The sequence below is a fragment of the Podarcis liolepis genome (assembly GCF_965112155.1).
Source record: "Podarcis liolepis genome assembly, chromosome: 5".
Classification (NCBI taxonomy): Eukaryota; Metazoa; Chordata; class Lepidosauria; order Squamata; family Lacertidae; genus Podarcis; species Podarcis liolepis.
Genome location: NC_139556.1, coordinates 29231437 through 29247857, shown reverse-complemented (window position 1 = coordinate 29247857; position 16421 = coordinate 29231437). Strand labels below are relative to the sequence as shown.

Here is a 16421-nt window from a genome sequence, read left to right as displayed (position 1 = left end):
GCAAATGCCCTGTCTGGGAGGGGAAAGGCCCTGAGGTAAAAGGGAATTGCTGATGGAAGTGCTTCTCTTACAGAAAGGATTTACTCCTCTACATGTGGCAGCCAAGTACGGCAAAATTGAAGTAGCCAACCTCTTGCTTCAGAAGAATGCATCTCCAGATGCTGCTGGAAAGGTGAGGCAGGCAAGAGTCACTCCCTGCTTCTGCAGAATATACCCAGTCCTGATCTTCCCATGGTTAGCCAATACTGACTATCAGTAGCAGCAACAGCAGCAGCAGAGATATCTTGGATATTTGCAATTTTCCTATGCATCTCTGGGTTATTGTAGCATCAGTCTTGGATTCTCCCTGAGCCGGAGTGGTGGTTTCTGGATGGTTTCCCCTCCCCCTCAAAAAAAAAATCTACCCAGGCTACCATGGTGGCCTGGGTCCACCTTCTACTAGGGGTTACACCAGTGATTGTGCACAGAATATTTAAAACATTTACATGGAATTAAAATTCTGCAACCCATTCGAGGCAAGCTTTCATGGACTGCACAACTTCAGAATACATGCATTGGAGTGGGTTCAATTGCATGGCTGAACACTTTCCCAACTTAAAAATACTTCCTACACAGAGAAAACCATCAGGTCCAAGAGGAGGCCAAACTATAGAAGCATTCTCTTTGATGGGCTAGTCTTAAAGATTTCAGAGCGTTCACATTTACACACACACACCCCAACCCCACTTCTGAAGTGATAAAGCCCATGAAGGGTTGTAACGTATAATGGAATGGGTACTTTGATGCTCAAGAAGCATGGGAGTGTACTGTGAATATATATTTCTCATGCCTGGTATGTTTGGGAGGCCAGGAGTGCAGTAAAGAGGGAGAATACCCACCTACAAATCAAGTAGTTTGTGTTGTACTGTCTTCTTTGTTGTCATTTATCATTTCAAAACCTTAGTTTAGTTCCACAGTAGTCTCACCAAACCTAGATTAACCTAATTCTCCAGATTCCTTTTTTTCGTTTTCTTTTTTAATGTATAGTGGTTTTCTAACAATGCCTGTTTGTTCTGCACGTATTTTTAGAGTGGTTTAACTCCACTGCATGTCGCGGCACATTACGATAATCAGAAAGTGGCACTGCTTCTCTTGGACCAGGGAGCCTCACCTCACGCCTCTGCAAAGGTACCCATGCTTGCTCTGTGGGATGAAGGACCAGATAGTTAGCTTTTATGCAGCCATTCCACAGCATCCGTTCCACATTCCTTCCTTTCGACAAATTGCCTTGTACCTTACTAACTCTGATCAGGAACAGTCTACACACTTCCAGATGCAGAAGTTGTTAGAAAAATATTTAAATATTTGACAGTGGCATAAGGGACTTTGCTGAAAACATTCTCCTCTGTTGGTCACAGCCATAATGAGAAGATCATATGGGTGTTGCCTAAAATCCTCCATTAAGGAGAGGGAAGGATAGATATCCCCATTATATATCTCCCTAACTTGGGTTTGAAACACGTAATCCTCCATTCAGTTCAGACATCAGCTCAAAATAGGGGGGGGAACCCTCCCATAAACTTCTAACCAATAATAGTAATGTCACAAACACAAACTAAATTCAAATCATCTTTTTTCCATGGCAGCTGTACAGAATGAGACTGCCACATCCACATCAGTACGAAAGCTTTGTGAAATAACTGGGTTGTATTTCACAAACTTTTACTCGGTGTAGATCCAATGCAATTAATCAACCTAGTTTAGTCAAGCTCATTAATTTCAATGGGTCTGTTCTGTGTAAAATATGGTGGCGTGCAGCCCAACATGTCCTAGAGATTAGGCCTGATGAGCCTTCCTGAGAATGGCTTCGCACAAATATGGGTGCCATTGCTCGGTGTATCAGGTGTCCCAGGGGACATCTTTATATCTTCATTGTACCTCAGCAAAGAGACCTTCCTCTTCTCTGGTTAAAGCACAGATGAGGAATCTGTACCTTTCCAGATGTTTCAACAGTTCTCATCCACCCCTATTATTGACTATGCTGGCCAGACTTGACAGGAGTTAGAGACCAACATTTGGAAGACTACAAGTTTCCCTTGTTGGGTTAAAGGGACATTAATATATTAACCTAACTGGGAATCCCAGGAGTCTGATGGTGATGGAGAGGAAGAGTACTTGAGGGAGTCTTAGCCCTGATCCTGAGCTGAAGATTATTTTATCTCACAATGTCAGGGAAGTCCTACTTTATTGTAGACATTGGTTTTCCCTGGATCATTCCTTCCTGCAAGGAGGAGAACATGAGGGAAGTATGAAAAGAATGCGACAATACCCAAGGCCCCAATTCCCGATCTTTTCTACTTCCTGCCACCCAGTTTCCTAGTTGAGGACAAAATGTCACCTGAACAGGCTGCTTTTCTGCATATATTTTGTTTATCCTTAATCCTTTTGTCGGGGGAAAGGGAAGTTATGCTGATGAAAAATGAGGTAAGATCCTTGCATGATTGTTGTCTTTTTCACCGGCATCTATGTGGCATCATAAATGTGTGTGGACTGCCTAGAAATTGAAAACAAACAAACAATGCATACCATTTTAGAGCAAAACTGGCAAAATGCTGTTAAGGATTTCTGTGCATGGTATAGTTTGGGAGATCGGTGCTTTTTTAAAAATCAGATCACATAAAGTGATAATTGGAGTCAGGAAAGCGCCTACGTGACTGCCTCCCAGCATCTCTATTTTTCATATTTTTCTCATGCTCTCCAATGTGTGTTTACTTGGAAGTGTTTGATTGGGCTTACTCCCCCTAATGGGCGCAGGATTGTAGTCTTAGTCTGATCACAACCCAAGAAAAGGCAGCACCGTTTTGATTAAAGATGTGCCGTATACTTTAGAAACCCCACTGAAATGTTTTGTTTGAGAATTCTCGTGACTCTCTAAGGCAGGTCTGACTGAAAAATGCCCAGGTGGTAGCAAAAGGCTTTTCTGAAAGGTGCTGGTTAAGCTTTGGTGAATCTGATGGGGAAGAGTAGGGCTGCCTCCAAGCTGGGGGTGCGGACAAAGTGTCCTTAGCATGGTGCCCTCGCATGTCCTTACTAGGCACAAAATCAGGTAAGTGCTACAAAGAACAGGGAGCTGCAAGGGAGGAAGCTGGTGCTTTAATTCCCAGTGTAGTGTTGCTCAGTCTGGGGCACTGGGGAATTGTTAAGACGATGGCTCATTCAGCCGCTCACTGCAGCAGCCTCACAGTCCCTGCAGCAATGAGTGGGTGGCAAAGGAGAAAAATTATGAAAATGGTCCACTCACCTAAGTGCACTGAACTGGCTGGCTGGGCCCCTTGCAGAATTTTATTTTTCCTTGCTGCTCAGCAGCAAGAAGTCAACTGGGCAGCTGCAATGAAGGAGGGTGGGAGAGAACTTTCGCTTTAATCCCTCCCTAATTACTCTTCAGAGCAAGGCTGCATCAGGGACATTGGGGAGGGATTAAAAATAAAAATGCCAGCTCGCTCCTTTGCCACAGCTGCTCTTGGTGTTGGATGGGAAGGGGCTTTGCTTGTGTTTTTTAAAAGGGCACAACCAGTCCAGTACACGGGCAATGGTGATGGGACTTGCTGGGGTCTCAGTCCCCTGGCGCTTGCCTGGAGATGCCATGTGCTGACATCGGACCTGGGAAAGACAATTGTGATCAGTACTCAAGCAGTCTTGCAGGTTCATAGGCTCCAGAGCCATGATTTCTATACATGTGGACCTAGCAAGCCAGCCTTAGAACCTGATAGTGCAGAAAGGCTGGATGGTGCTGTGGTTAGGAATGTTGAACTGGGGCCCATATCCAAATCCCCACCTAAGTATGAAGCTCATACAAGGCCATAGGGTCATTCTACACCAGGGATGGGAAACTTGTGTCCCTCTCCCCATGTGTCTTTGGATTTCTGACTGCCGTTAGCCAGTCTGGCCAATAACCAGGGATGATGAGAACTGGGAGTCCAACAAGAGTCAAAGGTTCCCCACTTTGTTCTACAGAGATGCATTCATTTACAATGCATGTGTTTGGGGTTTTTTGACCCTCCTGGACAAATGGCAGCAAGGCTGCTTTGTAAAGTGATGGGTTGCAGGGTAATGCAAAAATGAGTGATTAAGAATGCAGGGTAAAACAGTAATCAAACTGTACTCATTTGCCCATCAGATTTAAAACGAAATAGGCTGGGTATATAAATTCTTCCATCTCTGGAACAGAGCTCTCCACTTTCCAAGATGTATTTTAAGACGACGAAAAATTGCATTAAAAAACCAAAACCCCTTTGGACTGCCTGCCAGTGGGTGATTAAATGCATAGATGTCAGATCCTCTTGCATGAGCAGAGACGAAAGAGATCATGGAGGGAAATCATAGTATAAGCTGTGGGTCAGTTATTATGCATTGGAAAGGCAAGGCAAGTCAAATTCATGCAGAAAGCCCGAAGCATCAGCGGGGCCTCGTTGTATGGGAAATACGCCTTTGCTGTGCCTTGGGAAATAAATTGGGCTGGCTTCCAAATCTTTAGCATTGCGGTGCAATGATATGAAATAAGCACACTCTTTATATAGGGGACAGGATGCTGACCTAGTTTGATGCTGAAAGCAGCTAAGCAGAGGAAGAAGAGAGTGCCTCCTTCCCTAGGAGCAGGAGCTGCCCTTGCACCCAGTGCCAGTGGCTCTCTGAAACCCAGAATGATAACATTACAGGCTTGAAAGAGAACCAGAAATTATAGATCGGGTCACCGGAGTCACTCGCCTCTTACCAAATGGGTTAGCAGCTGCCACTTTGGCGTTTCGGTGCCTGCCAAGAGGCTTCCTGGAACAAGACATGTTTCGACACGTGAGCCATAGAAGTGAACCAAACCGAGCACCATCACTTTTGGGATTAATAATTGCCTCCCTGCTCCCCCACTGCCTGAGGCTGCATGTTGTGCAGTCAGATGAGAAATTACATGGGGATGGCAGATGACTTCCTATTAGACATTTAAGTCTGATAAGAAAATGTGCAATCGCTGTCATTGAAATAGACTCCCTCAACAGAGCTTTACACTCTTTGTCACTCTCGCTGGTTTGCCTCTCTCTTTCTCCTCTTTAACCATTTCTTCTCGCTTGATCCATTAGAACAATATTGCCGAAATGCCATTCAGGCAACCATCAAACTAATAGCCACATGAATCGCATGCCGGTCTTTTCATCTACCCGAGAGCCGCAAAACACACACCAGTCTTATGCTTACACCACATTGTAATGCATTTGTTTACTTAGAAGGTGCTAGAAGATGCCATGTTGCTATGAAATGCCCATCAGCTTACCTTGGATGCCTTTCCTTTCAAACTGTCCCTTATTACTCATACATATACCTTACTGGCACTCTCTTGTTTTTCCTCTTCTTACCTCAACAACCTGTTTCAGAAGCAAAACTTCAAACTAGAAATAGTTTCTGATATTAATTGTTTTCCTGTTGATTAAATTAAGGTTTTCTTGTAGTGTGTGTGTGTGCCCTTGTGAATGTAGTCAAATAAGCTGCAGGGTAGAACTGCTTTAAACAATTTGAAAAACAAACAGAAAGTGAAGATTCTTCAGGATAAACTGTGGAATTCTGGAAGGCCTGTACTATAGGCCATCCTCACAAATCATTCTTTCCCTTACAAGCAACCATAAGCCTGCCCTCAAGATTGGACATGGGTTCACATCTCCACTCTCCGGCCTTCAGGGACATAATCTAGACAGCATGAGACCCTAACTCTCCACCTCACTGCACCAGTTGAGCCGCATGAGGAAGTGGGGCTTGCCATTATGTTGCTGAGGTGGTCTTGGAGTAGCAGCTCCCCACTAACGTTTTCAAGGGTTGTGTTTCAGTCTCTCCTAATATTGCCAGTAGTCTGTACCTTCTAGTCCACATCTTTGGGCCTCGTTGATCATACTAGGCCAACTCTTCTGCCTCCATGTAGTTGTGGGATCAGGTTCCTACCTTCAGATTTCATTTTGCAAGGGCAGCTTGGTAGGAAAGAGATGAGAACAAACCTCATGTTATGTACCCTTGAGGATTCCTCATTACCTGAGCTGACTGGAATAATAAGGAAATCAGTAAATAGCTGTTTTATGGTATTCTGCAAGTGATATCTTACCATATCAATGAAATAAATATTATTTAATGTTTCTTTTACATGAGAGGATTTTTTCGTAAAAAAGAAGAAAAGCTTTTATCCTAATCTCTGTGAGCATATTATGCAAGAAATCCTAAAGGTTGGTCATATGAAATAGAGGTGTTTTTTATATAAAAAATTCAAAATTCAAGCAGTCATGAGACGTGAGGGAAAGTTAGTATTCCTAGTATTTTATGAATGAGCCGACGACCCAAATATTTTGGTTTTTTTGCACTGGCAGAATGGCTACACACCACTTCACATAGCTTCCAAGAAGAACCAGATGGATATAGCAACCACGCTACTGGAATATGGTGCCGATGCGAATGCTGTGACCAGGCAGGGCATTGCTCCTGTGCACCTTGCCTCCCAGGAGGGCCACGTGGACATGGTGTCATTGCTTCTCACCAGAAATGCTAATGTGAATCTTAGCAACAAGGTATGCTTTCTTCTTTGTGTGCTCTAGTTTCCCAGACTTGGGTCTCCAGCTCTTTTTGGACTTACGATTCCCATCAACCCTTGCTAGCAGGACCAGTGGTCAGGGATGATGGGAACTGTCATCTAAAAGCAGCTGGTTGGGGAAACACTGCTGGGTGGGGGGAAATGCAGGAGATGTTGCCAGACTCCCAAGTTCCCATTGGTCCCAACCAGCATAGCCAATGGTTATTATGGGTGATGAGAGCTCCAATCTGGTGACATCTGAGGAGGACATGGATGACTTACAAATATGGAGTGTATGTGACAGGAAACCTCTATTAAATATGATTGTGTGGGGCAAATGGCAACTCACTACTCCTTAGGCAGCTCTATATACAACCTTTATAGGTGCCTCCTCTTTAAAGAAATCAGGAAGCAATACAGGAACCCTTGGCTGTCAGGACTGGTCTTCCCTGACATTGGCACAGAGCTTTCCCCTATTCTGCTATCACTACTGTGGATCAACTTGGTTTCTGATTGTGGTGCAAGTCCAGAAAATGAAGCCCAAAAGTGCAGTTGGCGTATTTCATTTGCACAAGAAGAGAATTATCTGCAAATTGTCCCCACTTTGTTCCCTTGCTTACTTACCTGTCCATGCAAGCACTGGCTTCGACTTCCTGGTGGCTTGTAAGCAGTATGCGCAAGTGCTGTCTCTGCTGCAGTGTGTTTTAAAGCATTCTGTTTGTGCACCTGCAGAACAGTGCTCAGTTCAACCACCCAGGCAGCGCACTGAATAGAGAAATCATTTTGAAAATGCTTAGCCAGACCCTGAATGACTTTGAAAACCTATTTGTGTGTCGTCTCTCTGCACTTCTCCCAGTGGTGTTTTAAATACATGGTGTGAATCTAACCTCAATTTTCCTGTTGTCTATCCAGAAGACATTGTCTATTGGGCAGTATGCATTCTGACAACTTTTGAAGAGGGGAAACCCCTTTTGCTAGGGTTTGCGATTGGAGAGGGATGATGTTGTATAGTACCACCCAAAAAAGAAGTATATTACTGTGTTTGGCATCGATACTATCTCAAGTATTTATTTATTGGCAATATTTATGTATTCATTTATACAGTACTTAATGCAAAAACAGACTTTTACAAACCTTGAACTATAACCATCCATAATTAAAATGCACAATAAAACAATCCAATTAAAAGTTTTTTAAACAAAACCATCCACAATTCAATTATGCAATAAAATAGCACGGCATTTAAAACAAGAAGCTCAGGTTGATTGATCAAAGGAATGCCTGTGTAAACAGGTGCAACTTCAAAAGCCAGCATAATGTATATTGCCCAGTCGACAATACCCACTGGATACTTAACAATAAAAGCTGGGGGGGGGGGGAACCAATCTACAAGAGCTCTGAAAATTTAACAGATCAAGGTCAATCTCAGTACAAAACTGAATGAATACAGTTTTGTACAGCAACAGCAAAACTTAAATTGGCACAGGAGGGCTAAAAACATTAGAAATCTTAAAATTATCTTAGAATGCCTGGGAAAGTGAAAATTTATTCACCTGGCACACCTTCCCAGCTACCGTCAGCTTCGGATGTTGCAAAGGAGCATGCGCGGAGTCCAGTGGGCGCAGGGACGCCTGGCAGGGTTCTTGTTTTTCATTTTATTTTCCGTGGTTTTGGGCGCTCTGCAGAAATGCAGGAACCATTAAAGGGCCGGGGCTCTTGCCAAGCGATCTAGGCGAGACTGGTACATGAATGTTAGAAAAATGTTGGAATGAAGTTATATGGCTTTAGTAGAAATGTTATAAGGAATTAAGTATAAATAGATTAATAGAGCATTAAAGGGAAAAATAAGGTTAGAATGTGTCAAGACAATTATAGGATAGAAAACAGAGGAAGATGGAAAGGAATTGCTGAAACAATTAATAGAAGTGGAATACAAAAAGGGAGGTGCGAGGAGGTCGTGGAAATTAGTGAAGAAAGATAAGATATTGAAATTGGACTGTGTTTTAAATGGTTTTTGTTTTGTTTTGTTAGTTGTATGTTAGTGTTTTGCAGTTTTTGTTTTTGTTTTGTATTGTATTGTATTGTTGTATGTTTTTGGTTTTTTGTAGTGTTGTGTTCAATTTGTTGGAAAACTAATAAATATTATTATAAAAAAAAGAGACAGGTACAGGAGCCATGAGAGAACAAAACGTTGGCAATGCAAGTAGACAGAAGGGAGTCAGCCCATATTCAACTTCTGCATAGCCAGCTGGCCCTGCCTACCTACCCCAACTTCCCCTGAACCTTCTACTGGGTTCTTCCAGCCCTTCTTCCAGCCACCTCCCACTAGTAACTGCCTCTTCCCCCTCAGCCACCCTGTCCATTTGTGACATCACAGGAAGTTTGTAGCCCACGGCAACTGCTTAGGGACGCATCTGCACAGCCTCCCATCCAGGTACTGGAAAGGGGAATGTCATGAACGTTACTTAGATGTATGTAGAAATACCTTGATTTAGAAGTAGAAGATGGCTTGCTTAAGCTCTGCTGTCCCCTTCATTGCTGCTTTTGGGGAAGGCATCGTCAGCTTGTGACATCCATGAAAGGCAAACACAGATACGGTGAGGGGAATGGCCCTCATTCAACAGTTATCATCCAGCCACCTCCACTGGCCAGCCTGCCAACCTCTGCTGGCTTCCACCCATGAATATCTAGTGGTTCATTCGCCCAGAGCCTGGAGGGCAGCCTACACCGCTATCTGAACATGCAATTCCCAGGCATACCATGTCTGGTGGGTGACCTATGTCCACACTCACCATTCATACTTACCCCAGCATCAACCCACAAATATCCACACAGCTTTTGTCAATGGCCTTCTGAAGGTGAATTTCAACCAGCTTATGTGCACAAACTTCAGCCTCCTTCAGTCCTGCGGCATCCTGGGCTTCCACATGCTAATCACAGCTTCTGCCAGGTCCATCGCCAGCTTCCAACCATGGATATCTGCCACTTTCAAGCTTCGGTCCTGCTCAGCAGGTATACTTGCCTTCTCATTGCTCCACAGCATCTCATTGATGGATGATGGCCTCCTTCCATTTGCCGCCAAGTACTGAATAACACAGCTGTTGTCCACCATATCCTCTTCAAGCTTTTGCCTTGGGCTTTCCCCTTGGGCTGCTTTTGTATATCCACTGAGCTTCCATGTGCTTTTGTGACATCACAGGATGTCCACAGCCAATAACAGCAGCTGGAGAGGCATCATCATCATCACCTCCTCAGGCCTCACAATGGTGGGTGCAGCTCAGCAGCCATTTCCCCTTTGCTTGTTTGCTATGTACAGCTCACTCCTTATCTGTAATGACACCAGAGAAAGGCATGCCATAAATTCACCTTCCCATTTTGATTCTCTGGCGCCCTATCTGCATAACCTAGCAATCCCAAAATATAGATATGCTTTTACTCTTGCAAGGTTGAATGTACTGCCCTCGGCTGTACTTGAGGGACGATTCCAACAGATTCCACACGAAAAACGCTTATGTCCCTGTGGAGATGGTAGCACCGAATCGGTGGCGCGTGCCCCTCTGGCTTGCACTCTTTATAAAGACTTGAGGAATGAGATTATCACCCCTCTTTTATTGTCCATTCCGGGTCGCCCAACCACTGCTACAGTGTCCTTTCTCTTGGCAGATCAAGATGAGCAGGTGACAGCAAAGGTTGCAGGGTTTTTAGCTGGGGCAATCAGAATAAGATCCACTATTTGACAGTGTTTTATATAATATATGTTTTATATAATCGACTTTTTATTTCTGTTCTGTGTATATTGCAGTGTTCTTTTGTTGCTATGGCCTATGGCTGACGCAAATAAAGTTTTGTTTCATTCACCTGGCACCAAAAAGGCCATAGGTGTACTTCTTGGGGAGGAGGTATGAACAGGAACAGCGTCAGAGCTTGCTAGACCTGCACTGTCTTTCTTCACTGCCTATTCATGCAATGCTTCAGCCTCAATGTGCTCCCTGTTACATTATTATTCCAACTAGGTAGCATTCTTGGTCAGATTCTTGGAGCGTTTCCACACAGAAGTTTGTCATGTGCTCATATATTGCTAACTACACACTGAAGTTTTCCACTCCATCCATCCTCATACAAACAACTTTCCCATTATATTTTCCTATTTAATCTGGATTTACGGTTTCCACGAAAAATCCAGTGAGTTAAAAAAAAAAAGTGTGCGGAAAAGGTAAATCCAAATTACATTGGGGGGGGGGGGAATTGTGCAGTTTCAATGCCAACAGTGATATGTGGATGCTGTGCAAAATGAGCAGCCAGCAGCAAGTTCACAATGAAACCGCCTTGTGGAGAGTGCCTGCTATTTGATAAAGCTACTGAGTATATTACGTTGCCATGAATATTCATCAAGTTTTGGTGGCCTGTGTGTTTATTTCATATTTGTTGGAAAGTTTGCCCTGACTTAATTAAAAGCAAAGAGGAAAGGGTGGGTGTTGTTACACAACTTTTGAAATATCAGGCTGTGTGCATATATTATGTTTCTATAGATGTTTGTATATGTTTGTGTTTGCGTAAAAAGCTTAGGTTGAGTACATTTCAAATCAACATGTCAAAACTCAGGGAAGGGAAGGGAAGGCCTCGCTTTCGCCTGAACAAAATTGGGATGTTTTAATTTCTAACCAGCTTGAATTGGCAGCAAGTCTAATTCAGAAAACCATGTTAAGGTGTGAGCTGCCTGGATGCTGTTCAGTTTAACAGGAGGGACTTGGGTCTATGAGAAAAGAGCTTTGTCAACAAATTTACTGCTTAAGTCCACATCTTAAATCATCTGTCACTTTCTGCTCTGTCATATACACTTTCAGCAAAGCTCAGCAAGTCCACAGTGGGGTAGCAGAGAGACACAAAGTACCAGATCTTAAAAGTGATTGACGCTGCTGAGTTGATGAGGGAACAAATCTAATCTTTGAACATTCAAAAAGCACTTTCCTATATGCTAGGTTGTGGCTAGCTGCAAGACTCTGGACATGAATTGCAATGCTCTTAACTAGCCTCCTACATAACAGGTTAAATGGTGAGAAGAAATAAACCACAAGGTTTTTAATGATGGACTAGCAATGTGTTGTAGTGCATTTTATTCCAATGGTACGCAAAAATAACATTCCTTTTATGAAATAACGGTGACTGGTACACTGATGTGAGTCTGCTCATTTGTTACCGTAACCTGTAATGGGGCATGTTTAATACAGTGGAACCTCAGTTTTTGAATGTAATCCATTCCGGAAGTCTGTTTGAGTTCTGAAGTGTTCAAAAACCGAAAACTCAATACAATAGGGAAACTCAAAACGGAAGCCGCAAAGCATGTTTAACTTCCGAAAAGTGTTTGAAATCCAAAGCAGTTACTTCCGGGTTTTCGGTGTTCGAGTTCCGAAACATTCGTCAACGGAGACGTTTGAAAACCAAGGTTCCATCTACTGTAAAGTGTTGGCATATCACAGGGACATTTTCTGCTAAGCCAGGCATCCCCAAACTCGGCCCTCCAGATCTTTTGGAACTACAATTCTCATCATCCCTGACCACTGGTCCTGTTAGCTAGGGATGATGGGAGTTGTAGTCCCCAAAAATCTGGAGGGCTGAGTTTGGGGGTGCCTGTGCTAAGCTCAGGGAGAGACCAAAAGTCTTGTTGCACATCAGAATTTGATTGCAGGGGGTTGGACTAGATGATCCTTGTGGTCCCTTCCAACTCTGCAGTCCTATCATTCTGTGATGCCAAGTGTCCCTTCTGTAAGAAACTAATTTGCTGTGTCTGATTTACAGAGTGGCCTGACCCCACTCCACCTGGCTGCACAAGAAGACCGAGTCAACGTGGCCGAGGTCCTCGTTAACCAAGGTGCTGTCGTGGATGCACCCACCAAGGTATGAGATGCCAGGTCTTTCAATACTCCTATTGGAGAAGAAAATGATTGAAAACAATTGGCCTGCAACAGATACCTCTCATCTCCTCTCCCCCCCCAATTTTGGAGTCTCCCCCACCCCCATAAAATTTTATTGAAGCTTTTTATTAAAGCTAATAGAAAGAAAACTGAGAAAGAAAGAAAAAAAACCTCTCTCAGAGTTAGATCTTTATCCTTGTCTCACACAAAGGGGTGGAAACAGGAGCACAGTGTGGGGACCGTAGCCCCGGACACATGATTTTGAGGGCACCCCTATGGAGGGATCTCCGTCCCACCCTGCATGCTGCCAGGGGTCTCTGGGCCCTGGGGCCCAGTCTTGCCTTGCCACTGCACCCACGGGCCCCCTCACTAAATGGCCACCAGGTGAGTGTTGGGGGGGGGAATGCACCCACCAAGGGCCTGGGCTTCCCCTCCGCACAGGTGGGCAGGCAGCACAGTGGCCCTGTGAGCCCTCCATGCTCCACGCCCGTCCTGCAGCATCAGCGAGGGCTGGGTTGGTGCTGCAAATTTTGTCCACCCTCCCCACACCACACCTGTGAGTGTACTCACGTACCCCAGGTGCCGGCAAAGGATGCAGCGCCCCTGGGTGGACCCTCCCTGCTGTCACCTAGGAGCTTCCCTTTCTTCTGCCACCCACTCACCCTGAGAGATCTTCCCTGACTCTCACACAAGGCCCTTCATTATCCACCTGTCACCTTCATGTGCATACAATCCCTTCAGTGACCCAGAGTAGAGGACACCAAATGAAATAATAATGAAGTAAAAGAAACAGAAACAGAAATGAAGCAAGGGGGGAAAGGAGGAGAGGGAAACAGGAAGATAAACTTCAGATGCGCCACAAAGCATCATGATCAGTTCTCACGACACATCCCAGGAATAAACCTTGCGTCTCCCTTTTGTTAATTCTCACACCATCCTGCAAGGGTTTTTCTCTTCCTTTTTCTGTTGAAGAAGCAAAAAATGTGTCTTGCCAGATGCTGGGTAGCTGGCTAGACAGACTGGCCATCTGTGGGGAGCAGCATGTGTGGTCTCACAGCCCTGCTGTTTAGAGAGGGACCAGGGACCTGTCTCCTGACATTTTAGCAGACAGCAGCACCAGACCTGGCTAGGCTGACATTTTAATGAAAGAGTTGTCAGACTCTTGACTACGGCGGGGGGGGGGGGGGGAATGCACGCTACAGTAATAATTACCTGCCCTTGTACTCTTATCAAAGGTTAGGAAGCCAATTATTGACTCATAAAACTCAATGACATTGCTATTAGCCTGCAGTAGCAAAATTCATGGATGCGGGAAGAGAGAGAGAACAAAAATAACTTAGCTATGCCAGTTAACTTCATGTTTAGCCACAAGTAAGTTGTCATGGTCCATTTTGGGATGAGAAGTATCTTGGGTCAACCCTCCCCCTCTTTTGTGATGTATGTAGGATGAAGCCCGTAATTCAGGATGAAGCCTGGTTTAATAGGTGGGGAAATTGGCTAAGGTAGAAATCATACATTCACTTTTATAACAGCAAGCCTGCCTTGTGAATAAGTGGGAGATAGGATTGAGCCATAAAGCCATATTTGGTGGGGATACATTTCGAGCTTTGAGGCAGCAAACTAAGGTCACAGTTGTGGGTTTGTAAAGGTTATTTTCATTCTGGAGTCATAAGTGGCATTTGGAGAGCAATATAAAATATTAAAGGCCACCTTTCCTTCTAGGAATCACCGGCAATTTTTGCTGTAGTGGTCATTTAACCCGCATTTCCTTCAATTTTTCAAAAAGGTTGAGGCATTGGTAATATGAAAATAATTTTTAAATTTATAGATTAATTGATCATACTTCATTTTAAAATCCCCTGAAGGTGGATTAAATGTTTTAGTCTGGTTTGTAGATTCTTTTTATATTGTTGCATTTTTATTTTTATTTTAGAATTTAGTGATTGTGTTATTCTTTGATTTCTATCATTTTACACCACCTTGGGTGTCGTTTCTGCAAGAACCACATGAATAAATAAACGAAGCCCCTTGATGGCATTTCTGTTTTCTGGTAGGTTCTGTGCAGAACCTTAATGGCGAAGGAATTTGTCTGATCAGGCTTCCTGAAACAGGAACTTGGCAAAGCTCCCCTCCCCTCCCCTCTCCTCCCTCCCTCCTTTTCTGCACTCTATGTGTTCAGTAAAACACATAAAGGAAGGGCAGCTATTTCAGGTTTATGGTCTCTGACACCAGAAGCCTCTGTAGCTTAATTAGAGGCTTGGATGACACTGTTTGCTTGTTTAGTGCTCATATTTGGGCCTTCGTATCTGACTGCAGCAGCAAAAACAGCTTGAGGATCAATCTACAGAGCACGCAACATCATATCTCAAGTTGTTTGGATTTTTAATACCTTCTCAAAGTATAGGACACTGCTGAAATACCTTGTGCTATTTTTATTGCATGCTTTTGTGCAACACTGGTGTTTGTTTTTCCATAGAATTTTGGAACTGTTTGGGGTGGAATGAAGCAATGAAGACTTAGAATCTTTTACTGGTGCAGCCTCAGTGCAGTCAGTTTAACAAACTGGAAGTGCTGATAAGTGTCTGCCAGAGAATTAGAATAGTCAGAGTTGCTTGGGGACAAGTGATAATTAAATCTATCCTGTGTTTGCAGCCTAGATGTGTTGATAGGCACATGCAATGTTCTGTTGTCTAGGCCAATATCATTTATGGCTCTTGAACTTAGCTGCAGGTAGATCATGGGACCATGAAAGTAGAAATGGTTTGAATAACTTTTAAAAAGCAAATAGCAGGTATTGGGGCCATATACACATCAGGACTGAAGTGTCTTTAATGGTTTGCACCAATTGGTGGCCCAAATTCAAACTGGGGGTCTGGTACCTGCTATTCGCATTGGAATTAAAAAACCTACTGTCCTCCAGATGTTGCAGGACTACAGATCCCCTCATCTTGGCCCATTGCCCATGCTGGCTGGGGCTAATGGGAGTTGGAGTGCAACAACATCTGTAGGGCACTATGTTGTTTCTCCCTGCTTTAAAGAATACTGACTAAGCATACTCAAAACATAATGGGTGGGGTGCGGGGAGAGAATTGCCCAAGCTACTACATACTCTTCTTTGGCTGTGTAAGCGGGGGAAATCTGCCAGCTGGCAGCTTCCTCAAGAACTTCACAGGGTGCACATCTGCTTTAAGGAAATCAAGAAATTAGTTTAAACAGAAGTGCCTCTTGAACGTAAAGCAATTTGGCAACAAAGTACATGTAGTCAAAGGCTATCTTCTTTACTTCTCTACCGACCGAGCAGGCAGCCTGGGAATTGGCTGTTTATCTTACTGTTTTGACACAGTATAACAATTGCGGATGCCGGTCTGTTTGGTAGACTTTTGATTACTCTGCATTAACTTCATCCTAGAACATCCATGGAGTATAGACTATATTGTCAGCATTCATTAGCTTATGTTTTCCTGATGGCCATTCTTCATCAGATGGCTTCTGATGCAGGATGACATGGTTGTGGACATGAGGCAGCTTTGCAATATATCTTCTAAGGTAGCCCTCTGCTGCTTCAGCCTTTAGCAGAAGGGTCAGAGTTCAGAACAGGACTGCATAGCTTTGCTCTTCAGTTAGCAGGTGCCAGTTTTGCTCTCAGGGAGGCAACCTCAACCCCTGAAAGAGAGATGAAGTTGTGTTGCCCTCCTTCTGTTCTTCAGTGAGCCTACCTCTTTGCCTTTTAATTATGAGTAATAGAGTGTTTTTTATGTTGTAATTTAATTTTGTGAACTGCCCTGAGATCTACAGATGAAGGGCGATATACAAATTTAATAAATGATAACAACAACAACAACCATACTTCAGTCTTTAGACCAGTGTTTCCCAAACTTTTGCTTGCTGAAGCACATTCGAATTAAAATTGAGGTGTGCTTCACTCTTACGCCCCA

The 16421-nt window shown here is 43.8% G+C and overlaps 1 protein-coding gene across 42 annotated transcripts in view; it reads left to right on the top strand.

Annotated features, from left to right (window-relative positions):
- The window catches only part of ANK3 (ankyrin 3), a 407765-nt gene that overhangs the window by 301789 nt on the left and 89555 nt on the right, over nt 1–16421 (top strand). For 29 of the 42 annotated variants that reach the window (XM_083502214.1, XM_083502260.1, XM_083502218.1 and 26 more), the window contains 4 exons: nt 74–172; nt 1069–1167; nt 6375–6572; nt 12371–12469. In XM_083502214.1, coding sequence (XP_083358340.1) covers nt 74–172; nt 1069–1167; nt 6375–6572; nt 12371–12469 — 495 coding nt within the window. The remainder of the gene's footprint in view (nt 1–73; nt 173–1068; nt 1168–6374; nt 6573–12370; nt 12470–16421) is intronic. The other 13 variants (XM_083502239.1, XM_083502221.1, XM_083502229.1 and 10 more) reach the window with 1 other exon arrangement.